This window comes from Dermacentor variabilis, chromosome 4 (assembly GCF_050947875.1).
Source record: "Dermacentor variabilis isolate Ectoservices chromosome 4, ASM5094787v1, whole genome shotgun sequence".
NCBI classification, from domain to species: domain Eukaryota; kingdom Metazoa; phylum Arthropoda; class Arachnida; order Ixodida; family Ixodidae; genus Dermacentor; species Dermacentor variabilis.
This window is the reverse complement of record NC_134571.1, coordinates 53,341,669-53,362,129: the sequence shown is the minus strand read 5'-3', so window position 1 is coordinate 53,362,129 and position 20,461 is coordinate 53,341,669. Positions and strand designations below refer to the sequence as shown.

Sequence of the window (20,461 nt, the reverse complement as noted above, 5' to 3'; positions counted from 1 at the left end):
AGCCATCAGTGGTCCGTAACTATGGAAGTTTAGTAATTGAATAAGTGTGGGCAAGAAGCCTTACATTTTACACATTGTCACGATACAGAACGAAAACTATACAACTCCCTTTAGAACTGATTATATGTTTAAAATCGGCACATGACAGGTATGTAAACAGCCAGAGTTTCATTGCTCTAGGTTACATATATTTTCTAAAAACGTCCTTGGCTAGCATCTCCCCTTAAGAGAGAAAACAAGAGTTAAAATCTCATTTTTTCCATTTCGCAACAAAACACCAGTGCTGATACGCAAGTGGTATACCATTAATGTCAGGCTTCTCTTTTTTTTTGTAGTTGAGTTGACGTGGCTCAGCAGAAGTTTTTTAAGCTTGCCAAGTTCAGTCTTTGGCCATATTAAGATGCAATGTAGTCCCATTTTTATAAGAAATCAACTAGGCTTAAACAAATGCCATAAAAAATCCATGACGTCAGGGCGAGCTGTTGTAGCAACTTCAAAAGTGTTTTTCTTTTGCGTCTTTTCTGACTTAGCAAGCTTTTTTTTTCCTCACAATGATGGCTTCTTGGCATCAGAGAACAGTAATTTGCCAATAAAGCTCAAATGATTTTTCTCTCAAGTGGCCCTTCAAACACATAAAGCACAATGCACGAGCGTTTTTGCATCCTGCCCACTTCATAATGAGTTTCTGTGATCTGACGAGAACTGGCATATCCGACATGATATCACTAATAGTAAGTGGCAGGATTGCACTAGCGATGGCTCAATGCCTGGTGTAACATGAAATGCACTGTTGGCCACCACAAGACTGTCAATACTGCACTTTTTCCACACCACACAAATCAGCCAGCATAGAAGCACTGAACATAACAACAATGTGACTGCTCACCCAAGTCATAAATATGGCCGTCAACATTTGCCAAGCAAATGAAATGCAGGTCCAAATCTGCATCAGCACTTGGTGCCTGGAAATAAGTTATTTAGAATGAAATTTCTTCACACGAGGATGAGCTGCATGGTATGGCTGCATGGTATAAAGTATTCCAGAAAATGCATATGAAATTTCTGAAAGCTAGAGGAGATGCAATAGTAAGCTATTTTGACAAGATCACTTTTACCACTGAGGCATACACTCTAAAAATTTGAGGTAGTATTTAACCAGGCAAATACGGAATTTAGCATGATTAACCCAAACGTGTCGGACAGTCGATGCTAGTGCAAGATTTGAAGCCTGTTATTTAAGTAGCATAGAACCGGTTCTAGACATGAAAAAATTCATGCGGCTAATTCTTGCAGTGTAATGAATTCTGCCCAATTTCATTCAAAAGACTGAAACAGAACTGCTGAAGATTACAACTATCACACCTTTAGCAGATGCCCATGAGTAATGCGAATGTTAACAGGCAAGCATGGATCGCGTGAGACTGGAGCCTAATAAGGACACTTACTTTACACTTCACCCTATATTATAGATTTGACCACTTCTGGCTGTGGCATTAAGGTATTATGCAAAACCCACAACGATTCAAACTATTCGCTTCAGAATTTTTCAACATTAACATTATTAGCTTCAACTTCACTTTGAACCAACAAATTAAACAAATTCTACCACTTTCTTTGTGCGCTTTCATTTTAATGCTTCCCCCAAACTGTATTGACCCTAGACACAAGAAAGTGGCCTTCACTAACCTGAGTTTGTCCTCCCGTAGCACACTCAGCATGCAGTTCAGCAATGTCCTAAAAGACAATATGCATAGTTAAAGAACCTTTCGGTTGCACAAGTGGTCCACCACACATCAGAGAGTTCACAAAGGTCTTCGAGATAATCAGTGCACAGCCAAGCAAGCAGATAACCAACAGCTTGGAGTTGCAGCGAGAACACGAATATATATACTAGCAGTTAATGTACCGACACATTCAGCACATAGTTTGAGTACTTCCAGTAGAAATTAAATTGCTGAAATAAAGAAAATATTGATGCCAGGATGGCTTTGGTAAAAATTTTTAGTCAATATATCGGTACCTTTGGTCATTTTAATGTGGAAACAAACGGCTGAATTATTCAACTTGTACAGTTCCTTAATAAAGCAGAACAAGGTATAAATAAACAGAAAGGTACGCGACGTGAATGCGGCCAGCCCCATGAAGACAACTGAACCGCCTATAAACATGCAATAGGTCATTTTCAACAACAGTAAGCTGCGTTTCCAATGCAACAGCACTTTCAGAACGGAATTACTATCATTAATGTAAGGTTTATTAATAAGCACACGGTGATCAATTCTGCATAGATTTTCCATTTGCTATACACACAAAATGAAGGTGCACAATACAGTCGACTTCTGGCAATCGTACCTAAAAAAAAATATATAATTATCCAATGGGTTTCATTCAAAAGATGCAGTAAAAATGCGCAAGCACATCACTGCTTCATTTAGCAGTGTTTACCTCATACTAACACAAAATGTTTCCATTTTAGTGACTTTTTTGTCACTAGATTTAGCAATTTTTTTCTCCGTTAAGAACCACATTTTTTTTAATGACCAATGAGTTTTTTAGCAAAATGACAGAATACTAGGTGACACTTAAACGACTTGGAAGTTACCAAAGTGCCTTTGACAATGGAGTTCTTGAATGCACTTTACTATTTAAAAGCTCTAAGTGGCCAAAATGAACTGTATGACTCTTGGACTCTGCGACCACAATGAAGCACGTGTGGTATTCACATACCAAATCATGTCAAATCATGCTTGTGCTTTGCAGCACGGCAGTCTTCACAGGTTCACATTGTGCTCACAAAGTGGCTTTTTTTTTTGTCTTTACAAAGCTGATCAGAATGGGTCTTGACACGGTAGGTTTTGCATTTTCACTAAATACATTCAACTGGTGGACTTTAACAAGTGTAGCAGTGAATTTACAAAAACATATCACAATAAATTTTACGGTGCAATTCAGAACTCAGCAGTTGAGTAATAGGATAGATTGACTGTAGAGAGGCGTAACATATTGGAGAGGCTTGGCTCACAAATCTGAGTGCAACGCTTCTGTTTCTCATGGCTTTCAGACCAATCAGTACTGCAGTCTTATCAGGTAGATAAGGGGTGGCAGCATAGTGGTGCCTGGGTGCCTTTGACTTGTGTAATGTTCACGTAATTGCCATCACCATGTTAACAACATGTAACCAAGCGAGTGTAGCAAAGTTTACTTTTGCGAGATCCAGGAACTAGAAAATTCACAAGGATATTGTAGACCCAGTGCTTTTGGAGCTTGGAAAATGAAGCTACACGTGTTCTGTTGTTTTGTAAATATATTAGTGAAGTAAAAGACCTCTACATACTGCTGGTGAATTAAGTTTATACATCAACTGCACAGACACTAGACAAATGTGAAACGTTTCATTGGATGCATTAGGCCACGGTACCTTACATTTTAGTGTTTCAGGATGTCATGCTATTTGAAGCTCACAGTAGAGCTTTAGTGGTAATTTTAGTGACTTAGCAACAATATTTAGTGGAAATTAATCTTCTTTGCCTCACTCTAGCAACATGATCTTTAAAAAATTGGCAACACTGCTAATGCACCTCTTAAGCTAACATGCACTCATTTTTGAAGCGTTCATGGTAGAAAGCGATGTATGCCCAAATCTAACATGCACCCAAATATAATGTGCATCCAATTCTGTAACAGAAGGAAAAGGCAGCATGCTTCAATTAGCAGCATGCTAATTTCCCTTATCGTAAATCTCAGGGAAATGTCGGAAAGAAATGCCCCAAATTTCGTAAACCGAAAAAGCAAGCTGCACATTGCACTGCAAGGCTGGCCTTGCTCAGCTGCTACATACTTTGGACACCTGCTGGTTCTCAAACTAGCAAAAAGACTTGTTCATCAAAAGCCACAATGCAAGGACATTTTGTAGGGCTCCTGTCCTGTCGTGGAAATACTCCATTCAATGAAATGACTGCCTACCTTACATTGCTCCAAGTGGGATCCCCTTTGATCAGGGTTCATGGCCAAAGTAGCACTCACGAATTTCTTGATCACAGAGTCAGCTAAAAAGCAAAAAATAAGAAAGGCACAAGAAGATTATGCACAACAAATAAGAAAATATTTTTAGTTCATTTATTATTATTCATTATATTATTTATATTATTTTTCATTTGATTGTTTTACACATACTGCCGATCATGTGTGGATTAGTGCAGAAAGAGCATAAACATAACTGAAATGTATTATGAAGCAAAATGAGTCATAATATTGTTGCGATGCAGAATAGGACGTGCAGACAAGAGATGATAATGAAGAAGTGTTTTGCTGGAGCGCTTTGGCTGCCATGTTCTAGTGTCAGCTGGTGCTTTCAGCATTCGCCTTGCATAAACAACATTCGTGCTTGTCTCCGCCTCGGAACATTTTGGTGGACGTGTGGGGTACCAACATGGAGCTCTGCAGCGGCCGCCGCCTGAGCCCTGACACAATGATCGCCAAAGCCCCACAATGACCGACCGCCCACCTCCGGTGCTGCAGACTCTGACCTCCACCATGTTGTCCCAGCCACGAGACCCAGGAACCTTCAATGGCATCGATGGTATGGACGTTGAAGACTGGATTTCCTGGTATGAGCGTGTAAGTGAAAATAATCGGTGGGACCCAACGCTAATGCTAGCTCATGCGATATTCTACCTTCGAGACACAGCATTAGCATGGTACAAGACACACGAACACGACATGGCGAGTTGGGACGTCTGCAAGCAGAAGCTTCTAGACATCTTTGGAAAGCCCTTTGGCCATCAGCTGGCAGCGAAGAAGGAGCTATCAACCCGTGCTCAAACGTCAACAGAATCTTACGTGGTGTATGTTCAAGATGTCCTCGCGCTCTGCCGTAAAGCTGACAAAGGCATGATTGAGGGCGACAAGATTGGCCACATACTGAAGGGCATAGCAGATGACGCATTCAACCTGCTTATCTGCAGGAACTATGACTCGTTGGGTGCGGTCATCAAAGAGTGCCCCAATTTCGAACTGATAAAGAGTCGCCGCATTATGCAGCAGTTCAACACGCTACCAAATACAGATTCGACGTCTTTGTATGAAGAACAGCCACGTGGACCTCCCCTGTAAGGACGAGAAAATTTGACGTAGTTAATTCGTTGCGAGCTCGAAGCCATGTCTCCTGCCGTTCCTCATCAGCATGGCCCAGACAACGCATGTTTTGTATCGCTTATACGGGCCGTTGTCAGACAAGAGAGCAAATTTAGGCCTCCCGTCTCTCTGACCCATTCATGCTGCCACTCTCAGCCAGATCGGCACTACCCGAACACTACTTCTCTGTTTTCAGCAGTTCCAACTTGCCATCGTAACCCAGCCGGAAAGACCACCAGACAGTTGGCCAATTTGTTTCAATTGCTCACGTGTTGGACATATCACTCGTCATTGCCGCAGTTGTTGGTTATCGTCCCTGAGGTGGAGCTTCCCATCCGACCGTCCAGATCAAGATGCTCCCTGCTTCTCTGTGCGTCCTTCCTCTACGAATACCAACAACGTAGCTATGACTTTCCAAACCAGCCGGTCACCATCGCCCCTAAGTTGCCGGTCTCATTTGCCACATGCTCGCCGCTTTTCTTCCCCCGCATTCGTGCCACAGGAAAACAAGTCAGTGCAGCTCCTGAAGGTGATGCTGCATCAACGACCCAGCCTGCAAATCCTCTGATGACATTGTCTACCCTTGGAAGTATAGGCGACGTTGAGGTGGATGGAGTCCCAGTCAAGACCCTCGTCAACACCGGTGCGCAGATGTCTTCAATGAGTGCCACTTTTTGCAAAAGACTCAGAAATGTCCTCACACCTGCCATACCATGCACAGTACGTGTTGTGGACGGCAGTAAGCCACCGGTTGTCGGCATGTGTACAGCACGTGTAACGATTGCCGGCCACCAAACTACAATCTTATTTATTGTGCTAGGGTGCTGCGCGCATGACCTGATTTTGGGGCTGAACTTTCTTTCGACCGCCGATTCTGCCCTAATGGATTGTGCTACAGGTGTTGTGCAGCTGGACTTTCCTTCTGACAGCTGCTTCGTTTCTGATGCACATCATACGTCCCTGTGTTCTACCGAATTCGGCCAGTTGCCGCCTCAAGCCGCTACTACTGTGCCTTTTACCGCTCTACCACATGTTCCTGATGACGACTACATCATCTCTCCGCTTGTCGACGTTATTCTACTGCATGGCATCGCACTCCCAAGTACCGTTGTCACCATTGTCGATAATTCTACTTGGCTTTCCATTCTCAACTTTGGATCTGTTGCACATTTTCTTCCCAGTAGCATGACAGTGCTTCATAGGCTTACGCTCATATTTTCATCGCCTTGTTCAAAATTTTGCTGACATTGCACGCCCGCTCACCGAAATTTTAAAGAATGATGTCACTTAATTTCGTGCAATATTAATTGCATTCAAACCATGATTTGAGTGTAGAAGGCACATTAGCAGTAAACGTTATGTAAAGTAGTAATACAGAGTCTCAATATGGTCGAAGTAATTACCACTGCCTCGTGGTAAACCTCTAAGGAATGCTCATCACCATATTGAGACTTAACAAGGCATGGACTTCAACACACATGAGCCAAAGCACCATCAGGGCTCGCCCCTTGATACTTGCATCCCCTCCATCATCGAGGAGAGGGGCGAGTATGAAGGCTACTCAACTACAATCCTGCATACTACAATCATGGATAGCTCAAAAGTGTTTCCCATGAAAGGAAGTCTATTCTCTGACAACAAAGAAGAAAATATTCCAGCCTGAATCGGCATTCATGTACCCACCAACAAAAGGTAATGGTTTCATGGTAACAAAGTCACCATGAAAAGTTTAAGCTTCGATTGGGTTATGTGAAATGCCTTATACTTTCTTACAGAATTAATTCTGGTCTAATATTTCATAACAAAGTACACCTAGAACAAAAGCAATTCTCTTGTTCTCAGTAGTTGCATTCAAGATCTGAATCTGTAACATGTTGTTATACCCTTCATGTTAAGAGCCTAAATAACTGCAGTTTCATATCTGACCATAAAAGATGTATGCGACGACCCCAGAAAAGATTTGCTGGTACTGAAATTAGAAACTGAGTGCGCACCGGCATTTTCATGCGAACACAGGCGGGCGAGTGCCGCGGTGAAGCTGCCATGGCGGGCGGCTATATACTGTTCTCGATCGTGCACGCCTCACGCATTTTCTTCTTTACGTGGGATCTAGTGGCCGGAAAACGTGTCACACTGTCACAGTTTGGCGGCGCACTGAATGTTGGCGCCAAAAAATCTTGTATGAAACATATGAACCAGGAATAAATTAGCGTAACTCTATGGGGTCATTTTTTTTGTCCTCGCTTGCAAACGTTGGTGTCGAAAAAACATGTGTGACGGGAACATATCAATGAGGTTCTACGGTATAGTAAATTATTTACGCTATCAGACAGGTCACTATATTTTCAAGGTTTTAGAGCTCTATGACTTTCATTTAATGCAAGAGACGAAGAGCCTAAAATATAATGTCATATATAAATATATAATATAATGGTTACTGTGCCGTATTAAGCGCAATGAAGTGATGTATTGAAGCGGTCAGGTTTCAGAGATGCCCGGTATTCAGTTATGTTACTCGTGATGCACTGCATCCTGTAACCAAGATTTGTTTTTTTATGTCTGACTTTATATGCTTTACTTGAGCATGCATTCTTCCTGCCGTGATATCCCACATGATATTGGCCAGTATTGTTCAATAAATCAATACACCATGATATATACTGTTGACACTTTATTTAAATACTGCTAACCTGAGAACTTTAAAAGAGGCAAAGTTCCATGAACACCACATGGGGAGAACAGCACACATTTTTTAAGAGTTTCCCAAGCATACACTTTTTTTAGGGATACGTACAAATTTTATTAAGGGTCACATACCTTTAGACACAGCACACAAACAGCAACAAACTTGAAGCAGCAAAGACTGACAAGCAACACACTTTTTAGAATTTCCAGTGTGTTTTTCAGTGACCTCACTCTTGCCAATTTGAGCTATATCAGGAACTTGCCTGTATGAACTTGCTCAGAACAAGTTCAACTCTTGCATCCTTTCAAATGCAGAAGACCTTTAACAGAATGTTCAGAAACCAGCTAGCAAAACCTTTTCAAGAAAAGAAATCCTTTTTCATAAAACCTGACACAACATTCATAAAACCATAAAATGAGCCCAAATTCATAAACTTTGTAGAAAATTCAATTGAGTTGGTGGGTATGTAATGGGGATGTACCTGTCATAACAGGTTTGAAAATGGAAAGTAATGAATGCAGTGGTACTCACACGCAATCTGAACCTGATCTGAGCTGTTGGTCAGTGCATGCAGCAAAGCCATGGCACCGCAAGCGTTTTTGATAGTCTGCTTCATGAAGTAAACATTGTCACTGACCACTTGGCCAGCACTGGAAATCTGCTGGCTCTTCTGTTCAACAAAGTTGGTGTACTGCACAAAAGGAAAGGCTCAAAATAAATATATTCAACTTTTCATTTCACACAAAACAACCTGCACAAAAAAATTTTGAAGTCAATGGAGAGGACAGGCAACACAGAAAGCAAAGAGGCAGTGGTATAAGACCACAATCCCACAACATATTCCTTCACCCATTAGTCTAGCACATCATTGCACAATGTCACAACATCCAGCAGATCTTTTTATGACTCAGGAACGTGACAGACTCACTGATAAACTCCCAAGTACTGCTGTTACCAGATGCACAAGCTAATCAATGTGGCAGATAACATGCGACTCATCATCATCATCATCATCATCAGCCTAATTTATGTCCACTGCAGGACGAAGGCTTCTCCCTGCGATCTCCAATTACCCCTGTCCTACAACAACCGATTCCAACTACCACCCGCAAATTTCCTAAGTCTTCTGCCGCCCTCTGCTGCGCTTCCCTTCTCTCGGTACACTCTGTCACCCTAATGACCCGACGATTATCTAATCTGCGCATTACATGACCTGCCCAGTGCCATTTTTTTCTCTTAATGTCAATTAGAATATTGTCTATGCCCGTTTGCTCTCTGATCCAAACTGCTCTCTTTCTGTCTCTTAAAGTTATGCCTAGCATTCTTCGTTCCATCACTCTTTGCGCGATCCTTAACTTGTCCTCAAGCTTCTTTGTCAGTCTCCAAGTCTCTGCCCGATATTTCAGCACTGGTAAAATGCCCTTATTGTACACCTTCCTTTTCAATGATAATTGTAAGCTTCCAGTCAGGAGCTCACAATGTCTGCCGCATGCAATCTAACCCATTTTTAGTCTTCTGTGAATCCTTCAGTGCATACACCTTGGTTTGTCCTATGCCCAGTTTCCTTCTCACTGATTTCAGGCTGCATCCATTTCTTATGGCTTCTTCAGTCTTTGTCACATTATAATTGCGAATATCACTTATTTTTGCCTTGTTGATCAGTTTTGACAGTTCCACGAATTCTACCTATCTCTTGAGTTGGACACTTTCATTCTTTGTCATTTCCTTACTAGGTCCTTTGTTACTTGAGCTTGCCTATTGGTTGCCTTGGTGCCTAGCCTCCCACTTCACTTGCTGCCTCTGAAGCCAGCCTCGTTACGGTTTCATTCATTACCTCTATGTCATCATCATCTCTCTGTTGTAAAGATGCATATTTGTTTATTTATTTATTTCAGAATACCACATATTTATTTCAGAATACCACAGAATAAGCACATGTACACTTACGATCAATACTTCACTAACGCAGTAACTATGGTGATACTCACCTTGTCAGTGATCGGAAAGAGAAACAACAAGGCGGCCACTGGTTGCGGCACCATGGCCAGAAGCTCATTGTCAAATCCCATCATATCGACGAACGACCAGTTCGCCGGCAGTCCTAACTTGTGAGCAAACTGCGAGAGAAGCAAAAGCAAAGACCCACGCGTCACTGCAAATCGATGAGAGACGCAGCGAGGTAACCACTCAAGAACCAGCAAATCGATTCAAGCTAACAAGGCCTCAGCAGGCTAAGGGGGTAAACAACTTTGCCAAAGTGTATCAAAGCTCCGAGTGTTCCCATTACTCATCCTGCACCCAGCACCGGGCACTCCCGTCTTCGTACCTTTGTAATCAGCTGAAATGAAAAACGCGGAACGCTCTGAGATACGCATTGTAGCAAGGCAGCGTATACGCTAGTAAAAAAGCATTCCATTGTTACCTCGGGATTACTCTCCAAAGGAACCCATTTAGTTTCACTAGCCATGGCGTAGTGCTGGTAAGGCAGTAGATTTGTAAGTGAGCGCAAAGGATGGGATAAACGTCAGACGGTAAAGCCCACCGCAGCAATTCGATTCTCCTAAATGACAGACGCCGGTTACCGGTGGCTACTGGCTACTGGTGGCTTTGGCTCGTGGCCTTATATTGGCTTACTACATCAGTTCTCCAGCTGCACTTTTTCTTTCAGTTTCATTTTCGATGTTCATCAAGAAGGCGAAAACATACAGTTTCTAAATAAATATCGAATATCTAAATATCGAAGGACACGTGGCGCCTGTGGGTGCTAAACAAATCCAAGGCATCAATCATGGCGACCAACTCAACTAGAGAGCTGGTAGTGTGGCAGTGGAATTGCGCTAGCTTCAAAAAGCGCAAGGCTCCGCTGCTACAGTTCGTTGCCTCACAGGCGGAGAAACCGCACGTCATAATCTTACAAGAAACTTTGGGTAGCGAGGCGTCCCTGCCCGGCTACCGGGTCGCCTCGTCGAAATTCCAACAGGGTAAGCGCGGAGTGGCGACCCTCGTCGCGAACAAATGCTCTTTCCAGGAACGAGATTTGAAATTAGGCAACGCGAAAGCGGAGGTAACCGTGGTCGAACTCATGCCGAACAGTTGGCTGAAAAACAGCGTATTCGTAGTGAACGTGTACAGCCCGCCCTCTGACCACAGACAGTCGTTCACATCGATAATAACGAAGGCGGCCTCAATGGCCAGGGGGGCCCCACTAATAGTGGCAGGAGATTTTAACGCGCCCCACGGAGCTTGGGGTTACGCAAGGCCAGTGCCTAAGGGAGAGCGGCTATTGGTGGCAGTCACTACGCGCTCGCTAGAGCTGGTGACGGACCCCCGCTATCCGACTCGACTAGGCACGTCGGTGGCGCGGGACACGACGCCCGACCTGACCTTCGTCAAGAACGTGCGAGGGGCAGAGTGGCGCAACCTGCACGAGAGCCTCTGCAGCGACCACTACATACTGGCGGTCACGATCCCCATCAGGGCGGCACCACCGAGAGAATTTAAGGTCACCGACTGGGATGCCTTCCGCAAAATAAGGAAGGAAGACACAAACGAATACGCTGATCTAGACAGTCTTTTTAGAAGGCTCAAAGAGGATGTTAACACCGCGACGAGGGTTGTCCAAACTGAACTGAACGTGGAAAGGATGGACGCGAGATTGGCACACCTATTAGAGGCAAAGAATTACATCACGGCCAGGTGGAAAACGCAAAGACTGAATCGCAGACTACGAAAGAAAGTAGCGGCACTAAACCGGGAAATCGAAGCGCACTCGATCGAGCTTTCCAAGCAACAGTGGAACGAGGTGTGCGCGTCGGTAGACGGACAAATGAGAACGGGGCGCAAATGGAACCTCCTAAAGCAACTGTTAGACGAAAGGCAATCCAAAGGCAATCAGAGATTGGCAATCGATAGGATTTTACAAAAGCAAAAGGAGCAGGGCAAAACGGAAAGCGAGTTCCTAAAGGAGCTGGCGGAGACGTATCTCCCACTGGGCCCGTCAGGCGACGGCGACTATCCACAATACGCCGGGGCAGAGGTCGAAGAACTTGACGCGCCCTTCACGGAATCGGAAATTTGGGATGCCTTACAAGGCCTCAACGGACGCTCCGCTACGGGCCCGGACGGGGTCTCGAACAAACTGTTGAGGAACCTAGACGGAAAGTCGGTCGAGAAGCTCACCGAAGAAATAAACAGAGTGTGGGAAACGGGACAAGTACCAGAGGTCTGGAAAGAGGCATCGGTCATACTTATACCGAAACCCGGTAAACCACTTGCGGCGGAGAACATGCGGCCAATATCGCTCACCTCGTGCGTAGGCAAGACGGCCGAACATGCCATACACAACCGGGTATCCCGGTACATAGAGAGAGAGGGCCTCTTCCCACATAACATGGTGGGCTTCAGACCGGGCCTCTCCACACAGGACGTAATGTTACTACTCAAGAAGCATATAATTGACGGCATGACCAGAGACACCAGGGGCATACTGGCCCTCGACCTAACGAAAGCGTTCGACACGGTCAAACACAGATTTCTAATGGAAACGATCTCTATGATGGGGCTCGGCCGGAAAATCCACTCTTACATAGGCTCCTTCCTCAGAGACAGGAAAGCCACGATCAAAATAGGACAGACCACTTCCGATTCGTACACGCTGGGCGCGAGGGGCACCCCACAAGGGGCGGCGCTCTCCCCACTATTATTCAATCTGGCAATGAAAGGGCTCTCTGACCGGCTGACGAGAGTGACCAACGTCAATCACTCCCTGTACGCAGACGACATTACGGTGTGGTGCCCGGGAGGGTCCGATGCAGAAGTCGAGCAGGCTCTTCAAGAGGCGCTGGACACAACGGAAGAGTACCTGAAGGAAACGGGATTCCGTCTGTCACCCAGCAAATCGGAACTGTTGCTGTACAGGCCCTCCAAACAAGGCATGAGGAATTTGACGCCGATCGACCAAATACCGATCAAATTACATACGAATGCCGGCCAGCCGATTCCCAGAGTGGACACTATAAGAATCCTGGGGCTGCTAATTGAGGCGAAAGGTGGTAACACAAAAACTGTCATGAAACTCACGTCCAAAACGGAGAACATGCTCCGGCTGATCCTCAGGGTGACGAACCGCAGAGGAGGGCTCAGCGAGAGCAATCTCATCAGACTTTACCATTCCTCATGAGTCACGTAAATTACGTAGCCTCGGCGCTAAAATGGACCAAGAGAGACGCGGCCAAAATAGAGACACTGATGCGCAAGAGCGTCAAAAGGGTGCTAGGTCTTCCGATCACTACAAGCACGGAGCAGCTCGATCGGTTAGGGGTCCACAATTCACTATCAGAAATCATCGAAGCGCAGACCAAGGCACAGGTTGTGCGGCTGTCGACCACCAGGGCCGGCAGGCGCATCCTAGAAGAAGCAGGGATAAATGCCGAGGCAGAGTGCAACGCACACAAGATTGCGCTCAGCGCGGCGGTGAGGGGCACTTTCAAGGTAAAACCGCTTCCGAGAAACGTCCACCCGCAATTCAACGAGGGGCGCCGAAAGGCGAGGGCCCGAGCACTGCTGAAATAGACCGCCAACTGCCCGGGCCTGGCGGCATTTGTAGACGCGGCCCAGTATGGGCGCAGCGACCGGTACGCGGCCGTCTCGGTACGCTGGGATGGCACGATAATTAACGCAGCATCGGTCAAGGGGGTAACGTCTGAAGTGGCCGAACAGGTAGCAATAGCCATGGCAATGAGAGACCCCGAACGTCCTTACGTCTACACAGATTCGCGATCGGCGGCAAGAGCATTAGGACACATTAGGACACATTAAAGTTATTTCCTCCTCCTCTAAATAAATACTATAAAAATACTATAGTAGTATGAAACTATATGCCTGGCACATACCCAAGAGGGGGATTGCGTGACGCCATCCTGTCTGGTACTGAAACGTTGTGTTTGTGCTCGCGAGGACAGAGCTTGTTTGTTCCAAGGACGGCAGCTAAATAAGTCCTGGCGCGACCGTGTGCCACAGAGGACGGTGACCTTATCTTCCAACAAGATAAAATTATCTTACTTACTGATGCTGCTTATACGGATGGGCTGTTTCAGACTCCGTGATGTCTTCAACGCATAGCGAAGTTACTTTTGTGCACTGCACATCCGCGATGTATTTAGCGCTTGTGTTAGCGCGGCATACCAACCAACCAACCAACCCATCAGAGAGAGAAAAGCTCAAAGCTCCCTCCCTCGTCACTTTTGTCCAACAACACATATATACCCCAAATGACCTAGTCAGCATCACCTGACCCATGGCCTTATGCCTATGTGCTGGAATAGACCAGGGAGGGTGCGGGTGTTTTTTTCGGTTCATTCAGGACATTCCGACACATGTCCCAAACTGCAAACAATCGTACTACCTAAAGCATACAAGTTATTTTATACCAAGGGCATACTCGACTCACGTATGCAGTATGCACAAGCGAGATATGCAGCGTACATGCTGTATCGATTCGCCAAATAGTAAAATTGATAACAAGCACAAAGCTACAAGGGACTCAATACATTACTACCATTTGAGGCGTCAAATGAAATCGAATTTGGCCGTTTCATATATTTGACACGACGTTTTAATACGACGTTTTCAAGACTTTGTGTGCTACCTGGGAGTGGAGGTGTACGGAGAATTTTGCCAAACTGAGAATGTTTAACGTGTGCTACGATGCACACGGGTGTCTTCGCAGTTTGCCTCCATTCAAACTGCAATCTCCGGAGCCGGGAATTAGCCCGCAATTTCGAGCTGAGTATACTACCGCCTTAGCTATTCAGCCACCCCGAAGGGTGATAGTGTAAGGTTATACAGTCATATGAATGTGATGAGTCCAGATATGTGCGCAGCAATTCTCCACTAATGCCGGTTGAAAGTGTAGGTGACCCAGGTTGCAGAATTAGAAGCTGAATTGCTGAAGGTCGTCACGATAGCGACGGTTTGATATCATAAGGACAGCTCATGGCCTCTCTATGCTTTTTCGCCAACATGGACTAATGGGTCATCTACGGTTTGATAGAGTAAGGGGCTGTCGTCATGACGAAACCGCGTTCCTAGCTTCTCGGCGGAACAAGTTTTGTCCCAGGTATGTGAAATTATTGCATATGCCGCAATTGCCGTTTCTTCTGCAGTCTCAGGGGCTCTTGCTCGGATGGTGACAGCTGCAAGTTCTTTGCCTTGGTGATCCGTAACGCTTAGGGCAAAGGCGTTTCGTTTAATATACCGGGCAGCATCGGTGTACCTCGTATCAGGGTTGCTCCCGTATTTCTTGCTGAGTGCGCGGATTCTGCTTTGCCGACGCTCCTTATGATAAGTTGGCTGCATATTGCGCCGTATACTTGCAACGCTGATGCAGTCTCGGACTGCAGGTGGGATTCTTGCTTTCTGGTCTGTGTCTGCAATGAAGCTTTCACTGTATTTGAGGTAGCGCAAAGCTGCACGTCCGTCGCGGGTGTTTCTTGGCTCATCTCAAAGCCTGTGAGATCGCGACAACGGAGGCCAGCAGCGAAGAGATGCAGTTGACTGTATGCTGAGCAGCTCATCGACGATCCGGGAGCAGTGCAACGAGCCCTGTGTGATGACTGGTTGCCTGCAGCGGAACGACTGCGCGGAACTCTTGGCTGCGAGGTTTGGTGAGTGCGGGACTTTCTTCTTCTGAGCTTTGCCAGGCTTTTGTTAGTGTCAGAAACAGAGCTGGTAATTGTGGTTGTCGTTGCTGCCGGGTTAGTTTGCGGCAAGACAATAGTAAGCAGTAGAGAAAGCAGCATTCAGAGCAGCCATGGATTTGAAGTCGTTGCGCAAACCGAAATTGTTGGAGCTTGCAAGAGAGTTGGGTCTGGATGTCTCAGACAAACTCAGAAAACCAGAACTGCTAAAGGCTATTCTTGAGTTAGAGGCTGAGGATGACGAGCTGTCGGAATGCCTTGAGACCATTGAAGAGAGGGAGACTGCAAAAAGACAGGAGCGCGAACTTAAAGAGCAAAAAGAAAAAGAAGAGCGCGAACTTAAAGAACAGAAAGAAAAAGAAGAGCGTGAACGCAAAGAACAGAAAGAGCGAGAGCAACAAGAGAAAAAAGAAGAGCGCGACCGTCAACACGCGTTGGAAATGAAGCGTCTCGAGATAGAGATGGAACGCGCTCGTAATGGAAGTCAGGCACACGGTGCAGGAGAACGCGTATTGTTCAAAATGACTGACCTGATGCGGCCGTTTAAGCTTGGAGAGGACATTGGTTTGTTCCTGGTTAACTTTGAGCGAACGTGCGAGAAGCAGGGGTTCTCTCGGGAAACGTGGCCACAGCGCTTGCTCACTTTGTTACCCGGCGAGGCGGCCGACGTAGTCGCTCGCTTGGATAGAGAGGAGGCAGAGGATTTCGACACAGTGAAATCGAGTCTTCTAAAAAAGTACCGGCTGTCTGCGGAGGCGTTCCGTCGGAAGTTCCGGGAAAATGAGAAAGGCAAAAGTGAGTCATATACAGAGTTTGCGTATAGGCTTATGTCGAACATGCAGGAGTGGCTCAAAGAAGAGAAAGCGTTTGGTGACCACGATAAAGTTCTGCAGTGCTTCGGGCTAGAACAGTTTTATAGTCGGTTACCGGAGAACGTGCGATACTGGGTCTTGGATAGGCCAGACGTTTGTGTACGGTGGCTAAAGCCGCTGAGCTAGCCGAGGAGTTTGTTACGCGTCGGGCTCGCGGAGCTAAGGACGGTCAAAAGGGTGAATTTGGCTCGAAGTTTGAGAGGCCAAAGTTCACACCCATGAGATTAAAGGGGGACACGCGTAGTGCGGATGCGAGCGAAAGCAGTCCGACCAAACGTAAAGAGACGGCGGCAGCCAAACGCAGAAAGCGGTTCGAGATGAGGCGAGCGCGCTTGTGTTATACGTGCCAGAAGCCGGGTCACTTTTCGGCGCAGTGTCCGGAAACAACACCAAAAGTTGTGTTTTTTTCAATAGGCAGCACTGACGAGAACATGAAGCTTCTCGAGCCTTACATGCGAGACCTCCTCGTGAACGGGAAAGAGTGCCGAGTGCTTCGCGATTCCGCAGCTACGATGGATGTAGTTCACCCGTCTTACGTAGAACCCCATATGTTCACGGGCGAGTGCGCGTGGATCAAGCAAGCCGTGGAAGCTCATAGCGTGTGTCTGCCAGTAGCAAAGGTGCTTATTGAAGGACCTTTCGGAGCGCTTGAGACGGAGGCGGCAGTGTCATCTATGCTGCCACCCCAGTACCCGTACCTATTTTCAAACAGGTCCGATCACCTCCTGCGCGAGAAGGGGCTTTTGTTTGGTGAAGCTAGTGTTCAGGCCTTAACCAGATCGAAGGTTCGGGAGGTTCGAAGGTGGGCGATGAGGTCATGATATTGCGCACATCGCTAAACAACAAACTAGACGTGCAGTGGGAGGGCCCAGCACGAATTGTTCAGAAACTGTCGGACGTTAACTACGTGGTAAGTCTGCCAGGAAAGCGGAAAGCACAGCAAGTTTACCACTGTAATCTGCTCAAACCTTATAGACAAAGGGAAGCAGTGGTGTGCATGATGGTAAACGTTCCTGAAGAGCTTCCGGTCGAGCTTCCGGGACTAGGCTCAGTGACGAACAGGGAAGACACCGGTCAAGTCATTAGTGACCTTATCAGTAAAGCACCGCTGTCGCCCGAGCAGAAAACCGAACTACACCAGCTATTACAAGAGTTTCAAGGTCTGTTCTCTGAGAGGCCTGGTAGGACTTCTGTACTTACTCATGATATAGAACTTACCTCCCCAGAGCCAGTACGATCCAAGGCGTATCGGGTGTCACCCCGCCAGAGCGATATTATGGAGGCTGAGGTAAAGAAAATGCTACAGCTCGGTGTTATTGAGGCAGGTGAGAGTGATTATACCTCCCCTTTGATTTTAGTTGAGGTACCGGGCAAGGAACCTCGTCCTTGCGTCGACTACCGCAGGCTTAATTCCATCACTAAGGATCAAATTTATCCGATCCCTAACATCGAGGAGCGCCTTGGGAAAGTTAGTAGCGCTCAGTTTATTTCCACCCTAGATCTTGTCAGGGGTTATTGGCAGGTTCCACTTACAGAAGAGGCTAGTAGGTATGCGGCGTTCATTTCACCAATGGGAACATTCCGTCCTAAAGTGTTGAGTTTTGGTTTGAAGAACGCGCCATACTGTTTTTCAAGCCTCATGGATAAAGTGTTGCGGGGACAGCAAGAATTCGCTTTACCGTATCTAGACGACGTAGCGATATTCTCCGCATCCTGGTCTGAGCAAATGGCACACTTGCGGGCAGTGCTAACCCGCCTGCGCGAAGCGGGCTTGACAGTCAAGGCTCCTAAGTGCCAGTTAGCACAGGCCGAGGTTGTCTACCTCGGTCACGTGATTGGTCAGGGTCGTCGCCGCCCCTCTGAAATAAAAGTGGCCGCTGTGCGAGACTTTCCGCAACCGCGCACCAAGACCGATATTCGGTCGTTCTTGGGTGTCGCCGGCTACTATCAGAGGTACATCCCTAGGTACTCTGATATCGCGGCTCCCCTGACGGATGCTCTAAGAAAGACAGAGCCTCAAACAGTCGTCTGGGACGAGACAAAGGAAAGAGCTTTTAGCGCCCTAAAGAGTGCCCTAACAAACCAGCCTGTGCTACGATCGCCAGACTATACAAAAGGGTTCGTTGTTCAGTGCGATGCTAGTGAGCGAGGCATGGGCGTTGTACTGTGCCAACGGGAAAATGGAGAAGTAGAACACCCCGTCCTGTATGCTAGTCGTAAGCTGACCAGTCGTGAGCAGGCGTATAGCGCCACCGAGAAAGAGTGTGCGTGTCTCGTGTGGGCCGTTCAGAAATTGTCATGCTATCTAGCCGGCTCGAGGTTTATCATTGAGACGGATCACTGCCCTCTCCAATGGCTGCAGACCATCTCTCCCAAAAATGGCCGCCTCCTGCGCTGGAGCCTCGCTTTACAACAATATTCCTTTGAGGTGCGTTACAAAAAGGGGAGTCTCAACGGTAACGCCGATGGCTTAAGTCGAAGCCCCTAACGTAGGAATCAGCCTCAAAATTGTTGGTTACTGATGTTTTTCTTCCTGAGGCAGGATTTTTTTTTAACATATTGCTTTTGTTTAGTGTTTCAAAGTGATGATATGCTTTCTAGTGCAATTTTCCAATTTGTGGACGCGTTCTGAGTGATGCTAGACTACTGTAAGGAACTAGGCAGTGGTATAAAAAGGGGAAAGAGCCTGGCAGGGCTTAGTGAGGGTTGTGCCGTGCTTGCCTGACTGAGCGGTTGAGTTTCAGCGTAGTTCTAACGCTTGCCGGGAACGAGAACAAAAATGTGAACTCTCCCGAAGTCACTTTGCAGTGTCCCGTGCGAACCTGAACGAGAGAACGAGGCCTTCTCTGTGCGCTGCGCTCAAGAAACGTCGAGGGACGCCCGACTTCGGTTATGAGCATCATCGAGCGACATCCCTCCGGACAGCGGATGCAGTCCCCTGTCCATCGGGATCTCCTTCCCCCGGCGGGGCGGTCTGTTGCGTTTCGCCTGCGACACGCGGTTTTGCCGGCGCGACTGCGGCGGGGCGGCAGACATTTTGGCCCGTTCGTCGTCGCCGCAACGCTCCCCGCCAGGTGTTTCCAGGCGTTTCCAGGCATGTTCCGATGCCACGTGTCTTCATGTGCGTGTGTGAGTGTATGTGCCATTGTGCCCGAACCAGGCGATGCGAAAGCAGGGATCACCCTCTCATTCCAGTCATTGTGCCCGAACCAGGCGATGCGAAAGCAGGGATCACCCTCTCATTCCAGTCATTGTGCCCGACCGGCAGCGCTACGACAGTGTGCGTCACCATTAGCCCATTGTACATTCACGTGCTCGTCTATTGAGGGGTTCCTTCTTGCCCTCAACTGCGAGAGTATAAAAACAGCTGCCCCCGGACGCCAAAAGGAGGGCTCCGATTTCTTCTGTTGAGTAAAGTGCTCTCCCGTCTCTCTACTTCGGTCAACCTGACCGCCAACTCTTTGCAATGTTAAAATAAACAAGTTGTTTTGTTGTTACCAGTCGACTCATGCTTTGCCGGGACCTTCGGATGCTTCCAGTTGTACCCCAGGCCGCCAGGCCAACGCTACCCTTGGGGCTTGCGACCCAGGTACAACCACGGGCGTCAGCGCCGAGTTCCCAACAGATCGTACCAGCGGTGCGATCCAAACAGCGTACGTTTCGGCGCCCGAGCAAATGGCAAAAGGGATTATCCGCAACATTCCCCTGAAGTATACGCAAGACCAGCTCATGCATGCTCTGGTGAACTCGAGAAACCCCTCTTTAACATACGCCAAGCGGTTCGGCAGTACGACCACCGTGATATTGCTGTATGAGGGAAACAGAGTCCCCACATGGGTTTACTTCAATAGCATCATGATAAGAGTATCATTGTATCGGAAACAGATTGACTTTTGCAAAGAGTGCGGCAGGCTCGGCCACCGACCCGACGTATGCCCAAGACCGGAGATCAAACTATGCCCGACCTCTCCGTCTGGTCAGGCGCGGGCGTGGTTACTTGGTCGAACTCCTTCGAGGACCTGGGGAGTGACCACAGGATCCTGTGCGTGACCGTGGGAGAGGATGAAAGCGAG

General features: G+C 47.0%; 1 protein-coding gene and 1 long non-coding RNA gene across 5 annotated transcripts in view; one reads left to right on the top strand and one right to left on the bottom strand.

Moving 5' to 3' along the window:
- Positions 1 to 10,427, bottom strand: part of Uch (Ubiquitin carboxyl-terminal hydrolase) — a 107,358-nt gene extending 96,931 nt beyond the window's left edge. For 2 of the 4 annotated variants that reach the window (XM_075689111.1, XM_075689110.1), the window contains exons 1-7: positions 10,242 to 10,427; positions 10,146 to 10,181; positions 9,808 to 9,936; positions 8,351 to 8,510; positions 3,964 to 4,046; positions 1,687 to 1,734; positions 887 to 962 (exon numbers count right to left, since the gene is read on the bottom strand). In XM_075689111.1, the coding sequence (XP_075545226.1) occupies positions 887 to 962; positions 1,687 to 1,734; positions 3,964 to 4,046; positions 8,351 to 8,510; positions 9,808 to 9,936; positions 10,146 to 10,181; positions 10,242 to 10,286 (577 nt within the window). In that variant the 5' untranslated portion in view covers positions 10,287 to 10,427. The remainder of the gene's footprint in view (positions 1 to 886; positions 963 to 1,686; positions 1,735 to 3,963; positions 4,047 to 8,350; positions 8,511 to 9,807; positions 9,937 to 10,145; positions 10,182 to 10,241) is intronic. The other 2 variants (XM_075689112.1, XM_075689113.1) reach the window with 2 other exon arrangements.
- LOC142579166 (uncharacterized) overlaps positions 1 to 20,461 on the top strand; it is a 131,250-nt gene that overhangs the window by 27,079 nt on the left and 83,710 nt on the right. The gene's annotated exons all lie outside the window — the stretch shown is intronic.